The following is a 19752-nucleotide window of genomic DNA, read 5'->3' as shown; positions in this document are numbered from 1 at the left end:
GTGCTGGGACGGTCCCCCCAGTGTGTCTCTGTCAGTGTCTCTATTTCTCTGTCTGTCTGTGTGTGTGTCTCTCACTCTCTGTCTGTCAGTGTCTGTGTTTCTGACAGCGAGGGGGAGGGAGGGGGAGAAGGGAGGTGGGGGAGGGAGGCGGGGGAGGGGTAGAAGGGAGAGGGGGAGGGAAGGGGGGATGGGGAGAAGGACAGAGGATGTAGGGAGGGAGGGAAGGAGAGAAGATGTAGGGAGGGAGGGAAGGAGAGAGGAGGGAGGGAGGGAAGGAGAGAGGAGGGAGGGAGGGAAGGAGAGAGGAGGGAAGGGGAGGGAGGGAAGGAGAGGAGGAGGGAGGGAGGGAAGGAGAGGGGGGGAGGGAGGGAAGGAGGCTGAACGGCCGGGCCCAAGACCTCGGGCTAGATTTACAGGTAGGTGGCGTCGGGTCTCGTGGGGGGGGGGGGGGGCGGGGGTGAGACAGAGTCGCGGAGGTCCGGGGGGGAGAGAGTCGCGGAGGTCCGGGGGGGAGGGGGGAGAGAGAGTCGCGGAGGTCCGGGGGTGGGGGAGAGAGAGAGTCGCGGAGGTCGGGTCGCCGAGGGGGGGGGAAGCGGGAGTCGAGTTGGGTCGGGTCGGGAGGAAGCAGGAGCTGGACGTGGGAGGCAGCCTTATGCACGCAGCCCCAGTGAGGCCATTCGGCCAGGGCTAGGGGCTGCGTGCTTCGGGCCCCTCCCACACAGTTTTGGGCGCCTGGAGCTACTGCACATGCGCGCCCACTGTAGCGCGCATGTGCAGAGGTCCCGGCACTGTTTTCAGCGCAGGGACTTGGCTCCGCCCCCTACAGCTCGTGCTGCGCTGCGCCCGGCTGCAGAAGACCTGCAGGGAGCCGGAGAATAGGGAAGTTTTTTTTAGGCGCACTTTCTGGCACGAAAAATGGGCGTCCAGGTCCGGGCTGCACCGTTTTAGGCGCGTCCCGAAACTTGGGCCCTATGATGCTTTAATGCAATAAAAATACATCAAACAATGAAAGGGGCAACAACTGGAAACAAGTTCCAATAATACAGCTTTTAGACCAAGTAACTGGTGGGCAGTAGGCTGAGAAATCTGATAAATGTAATGATGCTGCAATCATATGATTCGTTTTATGCATATCTTTATACAGTTACATTTGTTATTCAAGTTACCTTTCTCTCCAACTCTCAACAGAATACCACCCTGACACTTCCATCCAGCTGCTATGGAGTACATTATCAAAGTGCCAATTCTTAGCAGCCCTGATAGTGGAGCAATACATTTAGTCATGTAATCTTCACTCAAATGACATTCAAAGAAAAACAAATAAAATCCTTTTCTTTCTTCAAGTGGTCATAACAATTACTTTCCCTTCACACCTAGGCAACTTAATTTTTAAGTGTCTGTGTACAAATCAGGCAACAAGAGGCTGAATAGGACTTGTTACGAATAAAGGAGATGCTGGAATACCTAAGCATTCAATAAACCTACATATGTTTTGGGGAAGTTGGAACAGGCTATGTTGCTTTGAAGAGCTAGGGCTTTGGTTTTTGAGGTTTTGTTTTAAGTTTTAACAATCGCATAAGAAAGTGGAATTGGGAGAGGGAGATTGTTAACGTTAGATCTGTGTAGGCAGTATGGATGTTTATGCATACTAAGTACAGGAGGTAGTCACCACTTCTGAAGTCGGTACTTTACCAGTCAAGAACATGGGTGGTGTTGTCAAAGAGTAAGAGACTTGGGATCAAGAATAGGGTCGGGTTTGGGGAGTATTGTCAGTGCCATGCTAAATGCTTAGTGTTGTTTCAGTATCTTCATACTCCTCCCTTAGTGAATAGTGTGAAGCAGTGGAAAGATTCGTGGGCTGATTAACAGTTGGACAGGCCACAGTGTGAACAGCCCTTCTATGGCCCTGAGCACCTTTATACCAATCGATAGGGTAGTCAGTCCTATATAGCAGGGGGATATTATGGACTCACAGAAGCCATATGATGGGGGGGAGCACTCACACGGACACGAGTATCTCGCCTCTCCACCTCTCCTCCTTTAAGACGCACCGTAAAACCTCCCTCTGTGACCACCTGTCCTAATATCTCCTTACGTGGCTTGGTATCAAATGTTGTCTGATAACACTACTGTGAAGCACCTTGGGACATTTTACTATGTTAAAGGCGTTCCATAAATGCAAGTGGTTGTTTTGTTGCACTTGGCCTTTACCATTGCAGCTCTGTAACAAGCAACAAGGAGAAACAAAGAAGAGGTGAAGATTTCTGATATATTCCTCCAGTAAGCACAGATGATACTGATAACTTTCTGAAGGCAAATTATTGCCAGAGAATAACTACCCTCGAACCCTGTAACATCAAGTAAGACCGTAAGAAAAATTCAAAGATGAGAAAAGGCTATTCAGGCCATCGTCGATCTCTCTAATATTCCAGCTCACCCACCTCAGCATTTAGCGGAATGTTGAACTCTCCCAATATCTGACTCCACCACCTTACCTGGTAGATTATTACAATTGTTAATGACCAATTGAAAAAATAATTGTCTTTAAAAATTAATCTTAAATTTACCGTTTGCTAATTCAAATTCATGTTTTTTTGTTATATTGGCTTGATTTACCTTAAAATAACATTCTGAGTTTATCTTTCTATACCATTTAATATTTTAACAATAGTGCACTGACAGGCTGAGCTCCTGGCTGCTCTGCATTTTTGAAATACCATATAGAAACTATGGCCCCAAGTTTCGACATGATTTGCTCCTGATTTTTAGGAGCAACTGGTGTAGAACGGAGTATCTTAGAAATCGGAATTCTCGTCATTTAGTTTGCTCCAGTTCTAGTCAGTTAGAACAGTTTCACTTTGGAACAGAATTTTTTTTTTCAAAAGGGGGCGTGTCCAGCCACTTACGCCTGATTTCAAAGTTTAGTCAGTGAAAACTTACTCCAAACTAACTTAGAATGGAGTAACTGAAGATTTTTGTACGTTCGAAAAAACCTTGTCTACACTTTAGAAAATCAGGCGTAGGTTACAAATCAGGCGTAGGGAATGGTCGGGGGGGGGGGGGGCGGTTTAAAGGGAAGTTTACAAACATTAAACACTTCAGTTATACAAATAAAGAGCCATCATCAATAATAAATGATAATTACATCAAGAAATCAATCAAAAAAATTTAATAAGAAATAAAACATTTTCTACTTACCGACTGCAGCACCGGGAGCCCTCCAACAGCGTGCTGGGATGCCCCCCCCCCCCTCCCTCTCCCAGTGTGTCTCTGTCAGTGTCTCTATCTCTCTGTCTGTCTGTGTGTGTCTCTCATTCTCTGTCTGTCAGTGTCTGTGTTTCTGACAGCGAGGGAAGGGGGGTAGAGGGAGAGAGGGGGGGAGCAGAGGGTGGGAAGGGAGAGGGATAGGGGAGAAGGGGGAGGGATGGGGAGAAGGGGGAGGGATGGGGGAGAAGGGGGAGGGGGGGAGAAGGGGATAAAGGAGATGGGGGGAAGGAGATTGGGGGGAAGGAGATTGGGGGGAAGGAGATTGGGGGGGGGAAGGAGATGGGGGGAGGCTGAACGGGCCGGGCCCGAGACTTTGGGCAGGGCCCGTCCCCAGCACCAGATTTACAGGTAGTTGGCGTTGGGTCGGGTCGGGGGGTGGTGGGAGGGAGGTTGGTTCGGTTCGGGTCGGGGGGAGGGAGGGAGAGGGAGGTCAGGTCGGGGTGGAGGAAGGTCAGGTCGGATCCAGTCCGGGGGCGGGGAGCGGGAGTCGGGTCGAGTCCAGTCGGTGGGGTGGGGGGGAGCGGGAGTTGGGTCGGGTCCAGTCGGGGGGGGGGAGCGGGAGTCGGGTCGGGTCCAGTCGGGGGGGGGGGGAGTCGGGTCGGGTCCAGTCGGGGGGGGGGGGGGAGTCGGGTCGGGTCCAGTCGGGGGGGGGGGGGGGGAGCGGGAGTCGGGTCGGGTCCAGTCGGGGGGGGGGGAGTCGGGTCGGGTCCAGTCGGGGGGGGGCGGGAGTCGGGTCGGGTCCAGTCGGGGGGGGGGGGAGCGGGAGTCGGGTCGGGTCCAGTCGGGGGGGGGGGGGGAGTCGGATCGGGTCCAGTCGGGGGGGGGGGGGAGCGGGAGTCGGGTCGGGTCCAGTCGGGGGGGGGGGAGCGGGAGTCGGGTCGGGTCCAGTCGGTGGGGTGGGGGGGAGCGGGAGTTGGGTCGGGTCCAGTCGGGGGGGGGGAGCGGGAGTCGGGTCGGGTCCAGTCGGGGGGGGGGGGGCGGGAGTCGGGTCGGGTCCAGTCGGGGGGGGGGGGGGAGTCGGGTCGGGTCCAGTCGGGGGGGGGGGGAGCGGGAGTCGGGTCGGGTCCAGTCGGGGGGGGGGGAGCGGGAGTTGGGTCGGGTCCAGTCGGTGGGGTGGGGGGGAGCGGGAGTTGGGTCGGGTCCAGTCGGGGGGGGGGAGCGGGAGTCGGGTCGGGTCCAGTCGGGGGGGGGGGGGGCGGGAGTCGGGTCGGGTCCAGTCGGGGGGGGGGGGGGCGGGAGTCGGGTCGGGTCCAGTCGGAGGGGGGGAGCGGGAGTTGGGTCGGGTCCAGTCGGGGGGGGGGAGCGGGAGTCGGGTCGGGTCCAGTCGGGGGGGGGGGCGGGAGTCGGGTCGGGTCCAGTCGGAGGGGGGGAGCGGGAGTTGGGTCGGGTCCAGTCGGGGGGGGGGGAGCGGGAGTCGGGTCGGGTCCAGTCGGGGGGGGGGGGCGGGAGTCGGGTCGGGTCCAGTCGGAGGGGGGGAGCGGGAGTTGGGTCGGGTCCAGTCGGGGGGGGGGAGCGGGAGTCGGGTCGGGTCCAGTCGGGGGGGGGGGGGGCGGGAGTCGGGTCGGGTCCAGTCGGGGGGGGGGGGGGCGGGAGTCGGGTCGGGTCCAGTCGGGGGGGGGGGGGAGCGGGAGTCGGGTCGGGTCCAGTCGGGGGGGGGGGGGGAGTCGGGTCGGGTCCAGTCGGGGGGGGGGCGGGAGTCGGGTCGGGTCCAGTCGGGGGGGGGGAGCGGGAGTCGGGTCGGGTCCAGTCGGGGGGGGGGGGGGCGGGAGTCGGGTCGGGTCCAGTCGGGGGGGGGGGGAGCGGGAGTCGGGTCGGGTCCAGTCGGGGGGGGGGGAGTCGGGTCGGGTCCAGTCGGGGGGGGGCGGGAGTCGGGTCGGGTCCAGTCGGGGGGGGGGGGGAGCGGGAGTCGGGTCGGGTCCAGTCGGGGGGGGGGGGGGAGTCGGATCGGGTCCAGTCGGGGGGGGGGGGAGCGGGAGTCGGGTCGGGTCCAGTCGGGGGGGGGGGAGCGGGAGTCGGGTCGGGTCCAGTCGGTGGGGTGGGGGGGAGCGGGAGTTGGGTCGGGTCCAGTCGGGGGGGGGGAGCGGGAGTCGGGTCGGGTCCAGTCGGGGGGGGGGGGGCGGGAGTCGGGTCGGGTCCAGTCGGGGGGGGGGGGGGAGTCGGGTCGGGTCCAGTCGGGGGGGGGGGGAGCGGGAGTCGGGTCGGGTCCAGTCGGGGGGGGGGGAGCGGGAGTTGGGTCGGGTCCAGTCGGTGGGGTGGGGGGGAGCGGGAGTTGGGTCGGGTCCAGTCGGGGGGGGGGAGCGGGAGTCGGGTCGGGTCCAGTCGGGGGGGGGGGGGGCGGGAGTCGGGTCGGGTCCAGTCGGAGGGGGGGAGCGGGAGTTGGGTCGGGTCCAGTCGGGGGGGGGGGGAGCGGGAGTCGGGTCGGGTCCAGTCGGGGGGGGGGAGCGGGAGTCGGGTCGGGTCCAGTCGGGGGGGGGGGCGGGAGTCGGGTCGGGTCCAGTCGGAGGGGGGGAGCGGGAGTCGGGTCGGGTCCAGTCGGGGGGGGGGGAGCGGGAGTCGGGTCGGGTCCAGTCGGGGGGGGGGGGCGGGAGTCGGGTCGGGTCCAGTCGGAGGGGGGGAGCGGGAGTTGGGTCGGGTCCAGTCGGGGGGGGGGAGCGGGAGTCGGGTCGGGTCCAGTCGGGGGGGGGGGGGGCGGGAGTCGGGTCGGGTCCAGTCGGGGGGGGGGGGAGCGGGAGTCGGGTCGGGTCCAGTCGGGGGGGGGGGGGGAGTCGGGTCGGGTCCAGTCGGGGGGGGGGCGGGAGTCGGGTCGGGTCCAGTCGGGGGGCGGGGGGGGAGCGGGAGTCAGATCGGTGTCGGATCCGGTCCGGAGGCGGGAGTCGGGTCGGGAGGAAGCAGGAGCTGGCCGTGGGACGAGCTTTATTCACGCAGCCCCAGTGAGGCCATTCAGCCAGGGCTAGGGGCTGCGTGCTTCGGTGCTACATGTGCACTGTAGCGCGCATGTGCAGAGGTCCCGGCACTGTTTTCGGCGCAGGGACCTAGCTCCGCCCCCTACAGCTCCTGCTGCGCTGCACCGAGGGCCAGAGCACCTGCAGGGAGGTGGAGAACCTGGAGGTTTTTTTTAGGCGCACTTTGTGGCGCGAAAAACGGGCGTCCAGGTCGGGACTGCGCCGTTCTAGGCGCGGCTCGAAACTTGGGCCCATAGGAAATAGGTGCAGGAGTAGGCCATCCGGCCCTTTGAGCCTGCACCACCATTCAATAAGATCATGGCTGATCATTCCTTCAGTACCCCGTTCCTGCTTTCTCACCATACCCCTTGATCCCTTTAGCCGCAAGGGCCATATCTTATTCCCTCTTGAATATATTTAATGATATATTCAACAACTCTCTGCGGTAGGGAATTCCATAGGATAACAACTCTCTGAGTGAAGAAGTTCCTCCTCATCTCAGTCCTAAATGGCTTACCCCTTATCCTTAGACTATGTCCCCTGGTTCTGGACTTCCCCAACATCGGGAACATTCTTCCTGCATCTAACCTGTCCAGTCCCGTCAGAATTTTATATGTTTCTATGAGATCCCCTCTCATCCTTCTAAACTCCAGTGAATACAGGCCCAGTCGATCCAGTCTCTCCTCATATGTCAGTCCTGCCATCCCAGGAATCAGTCTGGTGAACCTTCACTGCACTCCCTCAATAGCAAGAACGTCCTTCCTCAGATTAGGAGACCAAAACTGAACACAATATTCCAGGTAGGGCCTCACAAAGGCCCTGTACAACTGCAGTAAGACTTCCCTGCTCCTATACTCAAATCCCCTTGCTATGAATGCCAACATACCATTTGCCTTCTTCACCGCCTGCTGTACCTGCATGCCAGCCTTCAATGACTGATGAATCAATACACCCAGGTCTCGCTGCACCTCCCCTTTTCCTAATCAGCCGCCATTCAGATAATATTCTGCCTTCGTGTTTTTGCCCCCAAAGTGGATAACCTCACATTTATCTACATTATACTGCATCTGCCATGTATTTGCCCACTCGCCTAACCTGCCCAAATCACCCTGCAGCCTCTTAGCGTCCTCCTCACAGCTCACATCGCCACCCAGTTTAGTGTCATCTGCAAACTTGGAGATATTACACTCAATTCCTTCATCTAAATCATTAATGTATATTGTAAAGAGCTGGGGTCCCAGCACTGAGCCCTGCGGCACTCCACTAGTCACTGCCTGCCATTCTGAAAGGGACACTTTTATCCCGACTCTCTGCCTCCTATCTGCCAACCAGTTCTCTATCCACATCAGTACATTACCCCCAATACCATGTGCTTTGATTTTGCACACCAATCTCTTGTGTGGGACCTTGTCTAAAACCTTTTGAAAGTCCAAATACACCACATCCACTGGTTCTCCCCTGTCCACTCTACTAGTTACATCCTCAAAAAATTCCAGAAGATTTGTCAAGCATGATTTCCCCTTCATAAATCCATGCTGACTTGGACCAATCCTATCACTGCTTTCCAAATGTGCTGCTATTTCATCCTTAATGATTGATTCCAATATTTTCCCCACTACTGATGTCAGGCTAACTGGTCTATAATTACCCTTTTTCTCTCTTCCTTCTTTTTTAAAAAGTGGTGTTACATTAGCAACCCTCCAGTCCATAGGAACTGATCCAGAGTCGATAGACTGTTGGAAAATTATCACCAATGCATCCACTATTTCTACGGCCACTTCCTTAAGTACTCTGGGATGTAGACTATCAGTCCCTGGGGATTTATCGGCCTTCAATCCCGTCAATTTCCCTAAAACAATTTCCCACCTAATAAGGATATCTTTCAGTTCCTCCTTCTCACTAGACCCTCGGTCCCCTGGTACATCCGGAAGGTTATTTGCGTCTTCCTTCGTGAAGACAGAACCAAAGTACTTGTTCAATTGGTCTGCCATTTCTTTGTTCCCCATTATAAATTCACCCGAATCCGACTGCAAGGGACCTACGTTTGTCTTCACTAATCTTTTTCTCTTCACATATCTATAGAAGCTTTTGCAGTCAGTTTTTATGTTTCTGGCAAGCTTCCTCTCGTACTCTATTTTCCCCCTCTTAATTAAACCCTTTGTCCTCCTCTGCTGTATTCTAAATTTCTCCCAGTCCTCCGGCTTGCTACTTTTTCTGGCTAATTTGTATGCCTCTTCCTTGGATTTAACTCTATCCTTAATTTCCCTTGTTAGCCACGGTTGAGCCACCTTCCCTGTTTTATTTTTACTCCAGACAGAGATGTACAATTGTTGAAGTTTGTCTATATGATCTTTAAAGGTTTGCTATTGCCTATCCACCGTCAACCCTTTAAGTAGCATTTGCCAGTCTAATCTAGCCAATTCACGCTTCATACCATTAAAGTTACCTTTCCTTAAATTCAGGACCCTAGTTTCTGAATTAACTTTGTCACTCTCCATCTTAATTAAGAATTCTACCATATTATGGTCACTCTTCCCCAAGGGGCCTTGCACAACAAGATTGCTAATTAGTCCCTTCTCATTACACATCACCCAGTCTAGGATGGCCAGCTCTCTGGTTGGTTCCTCGACATATTGGTCTCGAAAACCATTCCTAATACACTCCAGGAAATCCTCCTCCACCGTATTGCTACCAGTTAGGCTAGCCCAAACAATATGTAGATTAAAGTCGCCCATGATTACTGCTGTACCTTTACTGCACACATCCCTTATTTCTTGTTTGATGCTGTCCCCAACCTCACTACTACTATAACAGATATTTAAGTTGCTTTGAGGATAAATAAAGCTCATGAATAAAGAAGCCAGTACACAGGGAATTTTACACTGTTGGATTGTAGGAATAGGACCACCAAGCACAGAACAATGTAGTCTGACCATTATTCAGTGCATGGTCTAACACACATACATGCAGCAATATAAAATTATAAAAACGGCTTTAAAAATATTGTCACTTGGATCATATTAGTAATTTATTAGAAATACATATTGACTTTTTGAAGTCTTTAAAATTACAGGCAATGGGTAGCCCAATATCTTATTAGCTATCAGTCATTCTTTAAATGCTGGCTAGTAATGAATTATGAAACAATAATTTGCAAAATCTTGGGATTTTTATTAATTCATGAAAGGAAATTGGTCTAAAACTGATGTTTAAATTGAGTTAAATCTTAATAAAGACTACAAGGGTTTCTGCAGGGCACTTTGATATTGTAATCCCAAGCACAGATGCCAAATTTTGCCTACCTGAAACTCATTATTAATTAATTCTTTTTTAATATAGGTTGGATTTACTCATTTGGAAAAAGTAGAATTATCCCTATTGATGTTGATCTATAATGCAAGTGGCTTGAATTTCACTAACCAGAGAGTTTAATCTTGCACTTTGTGCAGAGCTAATCAAATCTTCGATAACAGATGCGAAGATCCCAGTGTCAGTACGCATGTTTGGATCTTTATTCTAATCAAATTACCCAGACGTAAGATAAGTCAACACTGAGCATCATGCTGGTGGAAATTTAGATTACTCACAGCCCGCCCATTCCCTTTGTTTTAATAACAACCGCGCTCTATGTTTTCACACATTAAAGCAGAAATTGTGATGGTACCTGAATAATTAAAGAGTTGTCTGTGGTGTTGTGTGAATCTGATCAATGTCACTGGCAAGGAAACGTGACCACAGCTGTGCTTTAAAAGTGCTCCCTGCTATGTTTTTGCTGTGTGTTGGAAAGACAATACGTACTCTGTTCACTTTACTCCTTTCTGACCTTGCTGCAGGCAGCAGTCTCACCAGCTGCACTAGTTAACATGGTCACCTTTGGGTTTTTAAAAGAAAATGGTTTGACAGGGGATGAAACACATTTCACATACACTTGCTTTCCCGCAGGTGTAGCAGTCCCTGTTTGTGTGCCTTGTACTGTTTGTTTATTTAGCTTCCTGAGCAATTTGGCTCATTCATTTTGGCGTCTTAAGACCTTCTGCTAGCTGTTTGATTCGGTGCCCTCTCCTCTCTGTCCATTTTCCTTCGTTTCATTGGCTTTTTCAAGCAGTCATTTAAAGAAATAGATGAGAGGATTTTGTTTCTCCGTTTCTTCCTGTCTGTCATGACCTTTGTTTTTTTTTAAAACTTCCTTGGTCTAGTTTCAGCAAATAGTCATTGAGCGCCGTGCCACCTGTTAAAGGTAGTTGAAAAATTAGCTTTTCCTGAAATTACCCTGACCAGTGACCTCTCCCAACCCACCCTCGGGTTTTGGAAGGCTGCTCCAGCTTTCTGTGTGGCCGCATTTACTGCTCAATTTCGACGCTGGTGTTTAGCCTCTTAATTATTACTTGTCAGTTTAACTCAATAAAGCCTCAAGTAAGTAGAATTAGTATGTATTTTTTTTCACAAGCTTGTAGTGGATGCTCTGTTCTCTGCTGGACAAGATTGTTGGCTACTTTCACCACCATTTCTCTGATTTCTTTGTTCTGAAAGGAAAGACAAGATGAAGAAAAATCTATGAAATCTGCACCACATACCACACAGGCTCCCGTGTCAAAGGTCACTTCTGGAAGCTCAGGATTAGGAAGAGGTAAAATTATATTTTTATCCTTAAGCTTTGATTTCTCGAGTTAATGAAGATTTTTTTTTTCATTGGGTCTGTGCAGCTAACAGGTGTTAGTCCTCAAGCATAGTCTCCGGGCAGCCAGTCTATACAGCAACTTGAGGGCGATATAATTCATTGTAGCCTTGAACACATACAAATTGGTTGGGGAGACAACTATTGAAGTTTTTTTTTTCCAAGGCCAGATGACATGAGAACTTGAAATCCATGTCAGAAATCAAAGGAACATTTTAAACTGTCAAAATGTAAACTTATCAACAACCCCTTGACTTTTTTTTTAAAAAGAAGCTTTCTGTATCAGATTCCAATTCAGAGTCAGGTGGGAGGGTCGGTGTCAGAAATTTGCAATACAAAGCAGAAATTGAGAGTGCATCAAAAAAATCAGATGTAATGCAAACCAACCTTCATCTCACTTGTCACATCTGCTCTGTCTAATTTAATTTTGAAACCAGAGAGGGGGAAAGGATCACAAACAATGTGTAAATGATAATATTTCATTTTTTTAAAATCCTGTCAAGGAAATTAACAGCTGCACATTGGGTTAAGTGCTCACACTAAAGCTGATTTGTATGAAACATGATGTACGATACAATGAAAAGAATATTTCAAAACCCAGATCTGCGGAACCCAACATAATAGTCCACTTCCAACCTTCTCACCTGATTCCATTGGTGGGATTAGCACAGCGGTTTTGTCTGTGCCAGATAGCTCTGAAGCAGGGGTGGAGATGCGAAGAACACCAATAAGCCAGCAAAAACAGGGTGCTGTGGCATTAACTGTCTCATTATTTACAGATCTTAAGCCAGTCTATTACTTTGACATGAGGTTAGCATTCAGTGCTTCAGCTAGTCTGACACTATTCCCTTCTGTTTACATTTCAACTTAAATGTTTGATTGGTGCGTTTTTCATCTGTTCTCCTTTACGATAGCCTTTATAGAAGATGCACTAAAGCATTTGTGTCATAGGTGATGTGGTTAAAAAAATTGAGTGGAGTGGGGGGGAAGGTAAGCAGATAGCATTCACTCCCACAGAACTTAGGCACGACAGGTTAAAAAGTCATTTGTATTTTATTCGCATGAGAAATAAAGAAAAAAAAATCATGTTTCAGAAATGAGTAGATGCCCAGAATGGTAAAGAAGCTTTGCTTCATCCCAAAAAATAATGAAATAGTGACACCAGCCTAACTTGGAATCATTTTAATTCCCCCAAGTCTCAGAATTTCCCAGAAGAATGCAGCGGTTTAATGATTACACCTTTGCATAACAATATGAATAAACTGAAAATATTGGGACAATGGCTATGCCAATGAATGAAGTTATTAGATATAGTGTATGATCCTGGTGAAAAACCTTGAGGCCTTGTATTTCATTTCTGACTTCTGCTTCATATAAGAGCATTGTAATAGATCCTAAAGCAATGCTGTTCATGAATTTTTTAGCACAGTGAGTTCAACATGGTCACAACACAAGCACAAAAGATTTTTAAGCTTTTCTGAAAAAAATTTATTACTCAGGTTTATGAAACCTGTTTCTCTGTCGAGGGGTGTGTTCTACCCTGTGCAGCACAATCCTGGCCCATCTCTAGCCAGTATTATGGACCCAAATTTGCCCAGGAGTTGCTCCGTTTTTTTTGGAGCAACTTGATTTTTCTGGAGTATTTTAAAAATCCCCATTCTGCACATTTAATTTGCGCCAGTGGAAGTGAGTTAGTTAGGATTTATTTTTTAGTTTCGTTTTTTTTTCAAAAAGGGGGCGTTACCAGCCACCTACGCTTGTTTTGGCCATTTAAGCCAGGTTGGACAGCCAATAGTTGCTCCAAACTAAGGCCAGCGTATGAGGCCACTTGTGGCCGCACAGAAAACCCTTGCGGAGAGTTAAGAAATCAGCGCAGCTAAGTATATTCTAAAGCACAAAGCACTAAACAAAGCACAAAGATAAGCATTCAATAACAAATAAAAAATACAAGGAAGTGGAGAGGACCTGCACCTAGCACCAAGACTTACAAAGCACTAAACAAAGCACAAAAAGTAATAAGCAATTATTTAACAAATAAAAAATAGAAGGAACCCTGCACCTAAAGCACCAAGACTTACAAAGCACTAAACAAAGCACAAAAAGTAATAAACAATTAATTAACAAATAAAAAATAGAAGGAACCCTGCACCTAAAGCACCAAGACCAAAGTAATAAGCAATCAATCAATCAATAACAAATAAAAAATAGAAGTCCGACCAAAACACGGACCGGGAAGGCAGCGGGCCACCGATGAGGGAGACCATTCGGCCAGGGATAGAGGCGGCTATGCTTTGGCCCCTCCCACACAGCAGCACACTCTCACAGATTCTGGGGGCGAGGAGCTACTGCGCATGCGTGCACAGTCTAGCGCGCATGTGCAGAGGTCCCGGCACTGTTTTCAGCGCCGGGACCTGGCTTCGCCCCCGAATACAGTGGCCACGCTACGCCACCATCAAGGAGAGGCTGGGGAGTGGCCAAACTCGGCCCGAAGATTTTTGGAGCACTTCGAGGCCGACAAAAGCGGCGCACCTCTGGTGAGTGCGCCAGAAATCTGTACCGGCCAAATTCTAACCCTAAATGACAACCAAAACCATTCCTTGGGTTGGATTTTAGGTGCAAAAACGGAGGCGGTACAGGAAAGTTACCGGCCGGGAATATTTGTGCTTTGGTAAGGAAGTTTCGCCATCTGGGCTCTGCGTCAGGGGGCGGGAGGGAGGCATTGTACACTTTTCATGGCGCAAGGATGGGAAACTCACAAACTAAACTGCTGGGCCATGTGCGCTCCAAGAGAGGAGAGGGGGGAAACCTTAAAGAACCTCACAAAAACATTCCCAAAACATTGCCCACGTCACCACAACACAAATCACTAAAAACATTAAAAACACTCGCACTTACCTTTGGAGTAGTTTACCTTCCTCTGTGCAGCCGGTTATGCTGGACCACACTGATTTCCCAGGAGATCATTGTGGGCGCACTTCCGGGCAGACAGATCGTGCAAACTCCTGCCGGTGTCACAACGAGAGGCGTTGCACACCCGGCACAGCTCTTCCCAGTGATGCTGCTCAGCACCGCCACAAAACCGGACCGGAGGATCGCGACGGGGCGCAGGAAACCTCAATGCCGCCTTTCATGCCGCCCTGGGGTGAAACCCGGAGCGCAAAACACTGGAAAATCCAACCCCTTAAGTTTCAAATGCAAATAACATTTATGCTAGATTATTAACACATACAGACCATGTTGAGCAATTCCAACTATAGAGACTTTGTAGATGCATCTGTGGAGGTTTACGGTGTAGGGCAATGAAATTTGCAATATATTGCTTAAAAAGGAAAGACCACATAAATGAGTAGCGAGTTATGCTTTCCCACATTACCATACATTCAAACAGAGGAAATGCAATCATCATAACTTCTGCTAAATTTATTGCAAACTTGCTTCAAATCATATCAAAATACATTGAAGGCTATTAATTTTTTGACATTGCAAGGAAGCCGTTGTCACAGTGGAGGTACTATTACTGTTCAGTAAATAGACGATCCCATATGTTTCAGAATGGAGGTGGAAAAAAGTCCATGGCTAAATGACCTCATAGCTCAAGTTACAAGTTCTATAGGTTATTAACTCCATAAATCTTTTCCATATCCCATTCTGAAACAATTGGCATTCTGTTTGTACTTTTAATAATATTTATTGTATATTGCGTCTTTTAAACCTGAATGCAGAGAATATTTGAACAAGTTACTTTCATAGACAGTGAAAGGCTGCAGTGTGATGTGTTGTATGGTCTGGGATCATTGCTGGAAAGGCTCAACCTGTTCACTCCCAGGATTGAGGATCTTTCCGTATTTGCTTTTAATTGAGAAAATTGGGTAAAAGGCCATGGCATGTATTGCAGGACACCCCCGTGGTTGAAATGAGTGGAAGAGAAGATTAAATATAATGATAGATTCTTTCCTGAGCCGGGACTGCATTTTTCAGTCATCTGTTTTTGACTTGCATTTGTATAAGCCATTGATATACATGTCAGTGGCTGTGGATATTGTTGTGGCGGGGCGGGCGGATGGTGGAGGGGGTGTTTTGCAGCACAGAGCAGGTGTAGCTCAAACTGGAAGCCATGTCACTTGAGCAGGAATGGGATTAAGTAATATAATGTGGAAGCTGTTAATTTAACCTTGTGCTTTTAGATTCTGTTTTTGCGGTTAGCAATTATGCCAATTGGCAGTATTACCTCATCCGTGTCCCATAATGTGGGACCAGGAACATGGCACAAGAAGGTGTTAGTTAGCACATCCTGCCCAATTGCCATGGAATTTAAAAAAAAATCTTGCTCACTAACTGCGTTCTGTCAGCTTACCTGTGGAATAATATAATCTATCACGATTGCTGCCGATGGAATATGATACTGGAAATGTGTTCACAGGAGTTTCAGTTGAAATATTGCCATAGTGTCAAAAAAAAGATTTACTCGGTAATATTCAAGACTGCTGGTGTTGTGAAATTTGTTTTGTTCACCTTGTGGCATGGATTTCAAAGCATCGTCAGCAATACCTAAAGAATTGTGTACATGGAAGAATGCACAGACATCATTATGCTCAGTCACAATCGCGACGTTAAGTTTTCTGGCGGCAGCCTTGATGTTGTTGTGCTGACGTGCTGGATTCACAGGTTGAAAATTCAGCCTGCTCAAGCCCAGAATACTGTGGCAGAATGGGGTATTGGATGCCCCAGTGGTAACTGTTTATATTTACAGTGCAGGCAGAATGCATACTTTGAGGTTATACTGTGCAATCCTGGAGAGTAACATCACACCCTTTATATTACAGTCAGGCTCCCTCCATATAGGCACTATAATATCAATGTAACAGAAGAGTCCTGTTGAAGAAAAACGAAAATGCAAGAAATGGAGGAAAGTGTCACTATGTGCTTTAGACTGTCCGTTTATCTGTAGACTTGAGCCCAAATTAAACGCAAACGGTTGGGTTGAAAATCTCTTCTGGTGGTTGCAAAAATCTGAAGTGGCCTGACTACAGTTGATAGTGGACGTGAATCTAAAGCACAAAATTGCATAGTTTGGTGCTAAATTTGCAGTCTTTCTTTGAGTTATGGGAGGTGAAAAAAAATCCCATTGCTGCAGAGTTGAGCAGAGTAAAAGTAACAGTGGTATATCTAACTTGGGAGTGCTTGATGCTGACACTGGCTACAAAATAACAACTAAACATAATGGAGAAATGTTCTATTCTCAAGCACTACTATCCCTCATGTATGTGAACACAATAAAGAGAATTTAAAGAGCGAGAATGTAGAGAAAATATTTCCTTTAAAATCCACGCATACACATTGCAATTATTACAAGTTCATATTGGTTACGAGGCTGTTATGCTTTGCTGTAGAAATCTTTTTGTAAAGTAGTCTTTACTGAACATGTTATCGATGCAGCACAATTTTTGGAGGGTTGCATCAATGTTTAGAGTCTGACTGGATGGCAGAAATATGAACCGCGCGAAAATCGAAAACAGCAAGAACTTTATATTAAAAAGTTTCCCTTTAGTGTCAGCTGTGGCTCAGTGGGTAGCACATTTGCCTCTGAGTCAGAAGGTTGTGGGTTCAAGTCCCACTCCAGGGACTTGAGCATATAAATCTAGGCTGACACTCCAGTGCAGTGCTGAGGGAGTGCTGCACTGTCGGAGGTGCCGTCTTTCAGATGAACCGTGAAACCGAGGCCCCGTCTGCTCTCTCAGGTGGGGGTAAAAGATCCCATGATACTATTTCGAAGAAGAGCAGGGGAGTTATCCCTGGCGTCCTGGCCAATATTTATCCCTCAATCAACATAACAAAAACAGATTGTCTGGTCATTATCACATTACTGTTTGTGAGAGCTTGCTGTGCTCAAATTGGCTGCCGCGTTTCCCACATTACAAGAGTGACTACACTCCAAAAAGTACTTCATTGGTTTTAAAGTTCTTTGAGACATGCAGTGATCCTGAAAGGCGCTATATAAATGCAGGTCTTTCTTTTAAGCTACTCAACTGCACAATGGTTTTAAATCTCCTAATTTCCACAATGTACTTACCATTTTATTAATGGAATCCGTGTTTTTTTAACAAGAGCATTTCATTATATTGTTCGCCGCCTTCTCGGATGCTTCTCCTCCACTTTGAGCGGTCTTGGGCCAGGGATTCCCACGAGTCGGTGGGGCTGTTACAATTTTTTTCAAGGAGGCTTTGAGAGCGTCCTTGAAGCGTTTTCTCTGCCCTCCTGGGATTCGCTTGCCTTGACGGAGCTCGGAGTAGATTGCTTGTTTCGGGAGTGTTGTATCAGGCATGCGGCCAATGTGGCCCATCCATCAGAGCTGATTGAGCTTGATCAATGCCTCGATGTTGGGGATGTTGGCCTGAGAGGGAACACTGACGTTGGTATGCCTATCCTTCCAATGGATTTGCAGGATTTTGTGGAGGTTGGTGGTACTTCTCCAGTGCTTTGCGGTGCCTACTGTACATTGTCCATATCTCTGAAGCATATAGCAGGGCGGGTATCACTGCTGTTCTGTAGACCATGATAGTCATTGCGCAGAATGACATTGGGCGTCGTCTCCATGTATTAATGGACTCTTATCTTACCCTGATATAGCAGTCCAGCACATAGCTTGCTGGAAGTCTGTGCACAAAATGTGCTGAAGACTCATTCAGACCCCAGAAGTGATTTTCAAATAGGACATTTCGGGGAAGGCCAATGAGAAATATAAAAATATTTAATCCTAGGCGACTTTCTTCTTATAATAGGCCACCATTGTTCATTACCACTGTTTAGTTTTTTTGGTTCTTCACCAGCCAAAGCTTACCATCTAAGGGGACTTACCATCTCAGTAGCTGAAATTTGGCAAAAGGGGCAACAATAAACAGGCAGTCAGCAGCCCTTCCATTGGCATTGGCACCCAACATCATGGCCTCCCAATCTCCTCCCAGCATGTCATCCGAACACCATCAAATGATATGAATAAGCTGACTTCCTATTATCTGTCTTGCATTATCAACCCCATTGTGCATCAGAAATATAAACTGTGAATTGGCACAGTGAAACATTATTTAAAAAAAAATATAACATTGTTTTTCTAAAGCAACAATGGAGGCTGCAGTAACATACATCTGTAATAGGTTACAGGTAACTGTTCGTTGAACAGGTAGTCACATAACACTCAATGTCTTGAGGTAAACTCCACTTGTTCAAAGATTTAGAGCATAAATAACCTATGTTTCAGGCAATGTCCTGTGAAAAATAGCCTTAATTTTTGTTTGGATATGTGTCAGTACAGAAGAACCATTTGATCTTTATGTGCCTTTCTATCAGTCACGGTAACATGTTAAGTAGTTTATGTTGCAATTGAAATCGGTGCTAGTGAATTTTCCCATTTAGTTTTACACAAAATAACCTCAAAACAAAATCTAAATACTGACTGCAGTTGAGTATAACTATCTATTGAGCCAGCATTGCTGCAGTGACTCAGTGTAGGTTATCATGCCTAACACAAAAGGCTGAGCATGTTTCTACCTATTCCTCATCACTTCCGTAACCTAAGGCATACCTCTTCACTTTGTGGGTTGTGCAGTAGTCAATTTTTTCTTTATTTTACCCTTAGATTTAAATCTATTAAAAAAAAATCGGTGTATGCTTTATGTTACCTGAAAGGCATCGTTATACCATAGGGATCATCGTAAGACTGGCGCCTGTTTAGAATGATTCAAATTTGCCATAGCTAAGCCATACTAAAAATCTAGGTTGACACTCCAGTGCAGTACTGAGGGAGTGCTGCACTGACGGAGGTGACATCTTTCAGATGAGGCGTTAAACCGAGGCCCCGTCTGCTCTCTCAAGTGGACGTAAAAAATTCCATGGCAATATTTCGAAGAAGAGCTCGGGAGTTATCCTCAGTATCCTGGCCAAAACTTATCCCTCAATCAACATAACAAAAACAGATTATCTGGTCATTATCGCATTACTGTTTGTGGGAGCTTGCTTGTGTGCAAATTGGCTACTTCATCGACTGCAAAGCGCTTTGAGGCGTCTGGTGGTCGTGAAAGGCGCTATATAAATCCAAGTCTTTCTTTTTTACTACCAGACCAGCACCACTGTGGTTGGGGAACATGAATAAAGCATTCAAATAACAGTTACATCTTAAGGTTAAAAAATTAGCTGATGGTCTGTGTGGGATCATTTTAAAAGCTTGCTTTGCACCACCTGAGGCTTGTGAGAAGCCCAAAGCAGTCTAAGACCACCTCCTCAAGGTACTCTCGCACCACTTGCCTAAATTCAATTTGGGCAATTTCACACTCAAATTGCTCAGGGCAGCTTGCATCCATATGAGGCCAAAACCTGCTTTGCATCAATATAAATTGTGCAGCATATCTGGCTTATAGGATGCTTAACGAAAAGCTTCTCTGTGGCGTTGCCAATCCTCTATCCTGTGCCTTGTGACAAGACCAGGTAATGGCCTCTGCTTAGCTGCTCGCTGACTTCAATTAGCAGGAAATAGTAACAAGCAGTTTCTCACACACCACACTTCTTCAGCCAATCGCAATTTCCATCTTAGTCCGAGGGGATAATAAAAATAGACACTAACAGATGTACCATATGCTTTAAATCATCATTTAATTAGGCAATAATAATGGAACGACAAACCGTACACAGATTGGGGTTTTACCACCCCAGGGATTGCTTTGGCATGAGGTGCAGCTGAGAGTTAAAACAATCACTGACGTGGCAGAAGCCCAGATCCACGTACCCCTAGTTGTTTATTATTGTCATTTGATCACTAGGTTTCTTCATCATATCCTGTTACAGTTTTAACGGAGCAAATGAATCAGAGTTCAAGCT

The 19752-nt window shown here is 48.1% G+C and overlaps 1 protein-coding gene across 1 annotated transcript in view; it reads left to right on the top strand.

Moving 5' to 3' along the window:
* Positions 1 to 19752, top strand: part of LOC139255665 (uncharacterized) — a 286509-nt gene that overhangs the window by 259728 nt on the left and 7029 nt on the right. The window contains exon 12 of the mRNA XM_070873964.1: positions 10740 to 10836. Coding sequence (XP_070730065.1) covers positions 10740 to 10836 — 97 coding nt within the window. The remainder of the gene's footprint in view (positions 1 to 10739; positions 10837 to 19752) is intronic.

Source organism: Pristiophorus japonicus, chromosome 3 (assembly GCF_044704955.1).
Source record: "Pristiophorus japonicus isolate sPriJap1 chromosome 3, sPriJap1.hap1, whole genome shotgun sequence".
In the NCBI taxonomy this organism is placed as follows: Eukaryota; Metazoa; Chordata; class Chondrichthyes; family Pristiophoridae; genus Pristiophorus; species Pristiophorus japonicus.
Note: the sequence above shows the minus strand (reverse complement) of the source record. Positions and strands in the feature narration are given on the sequence as shown.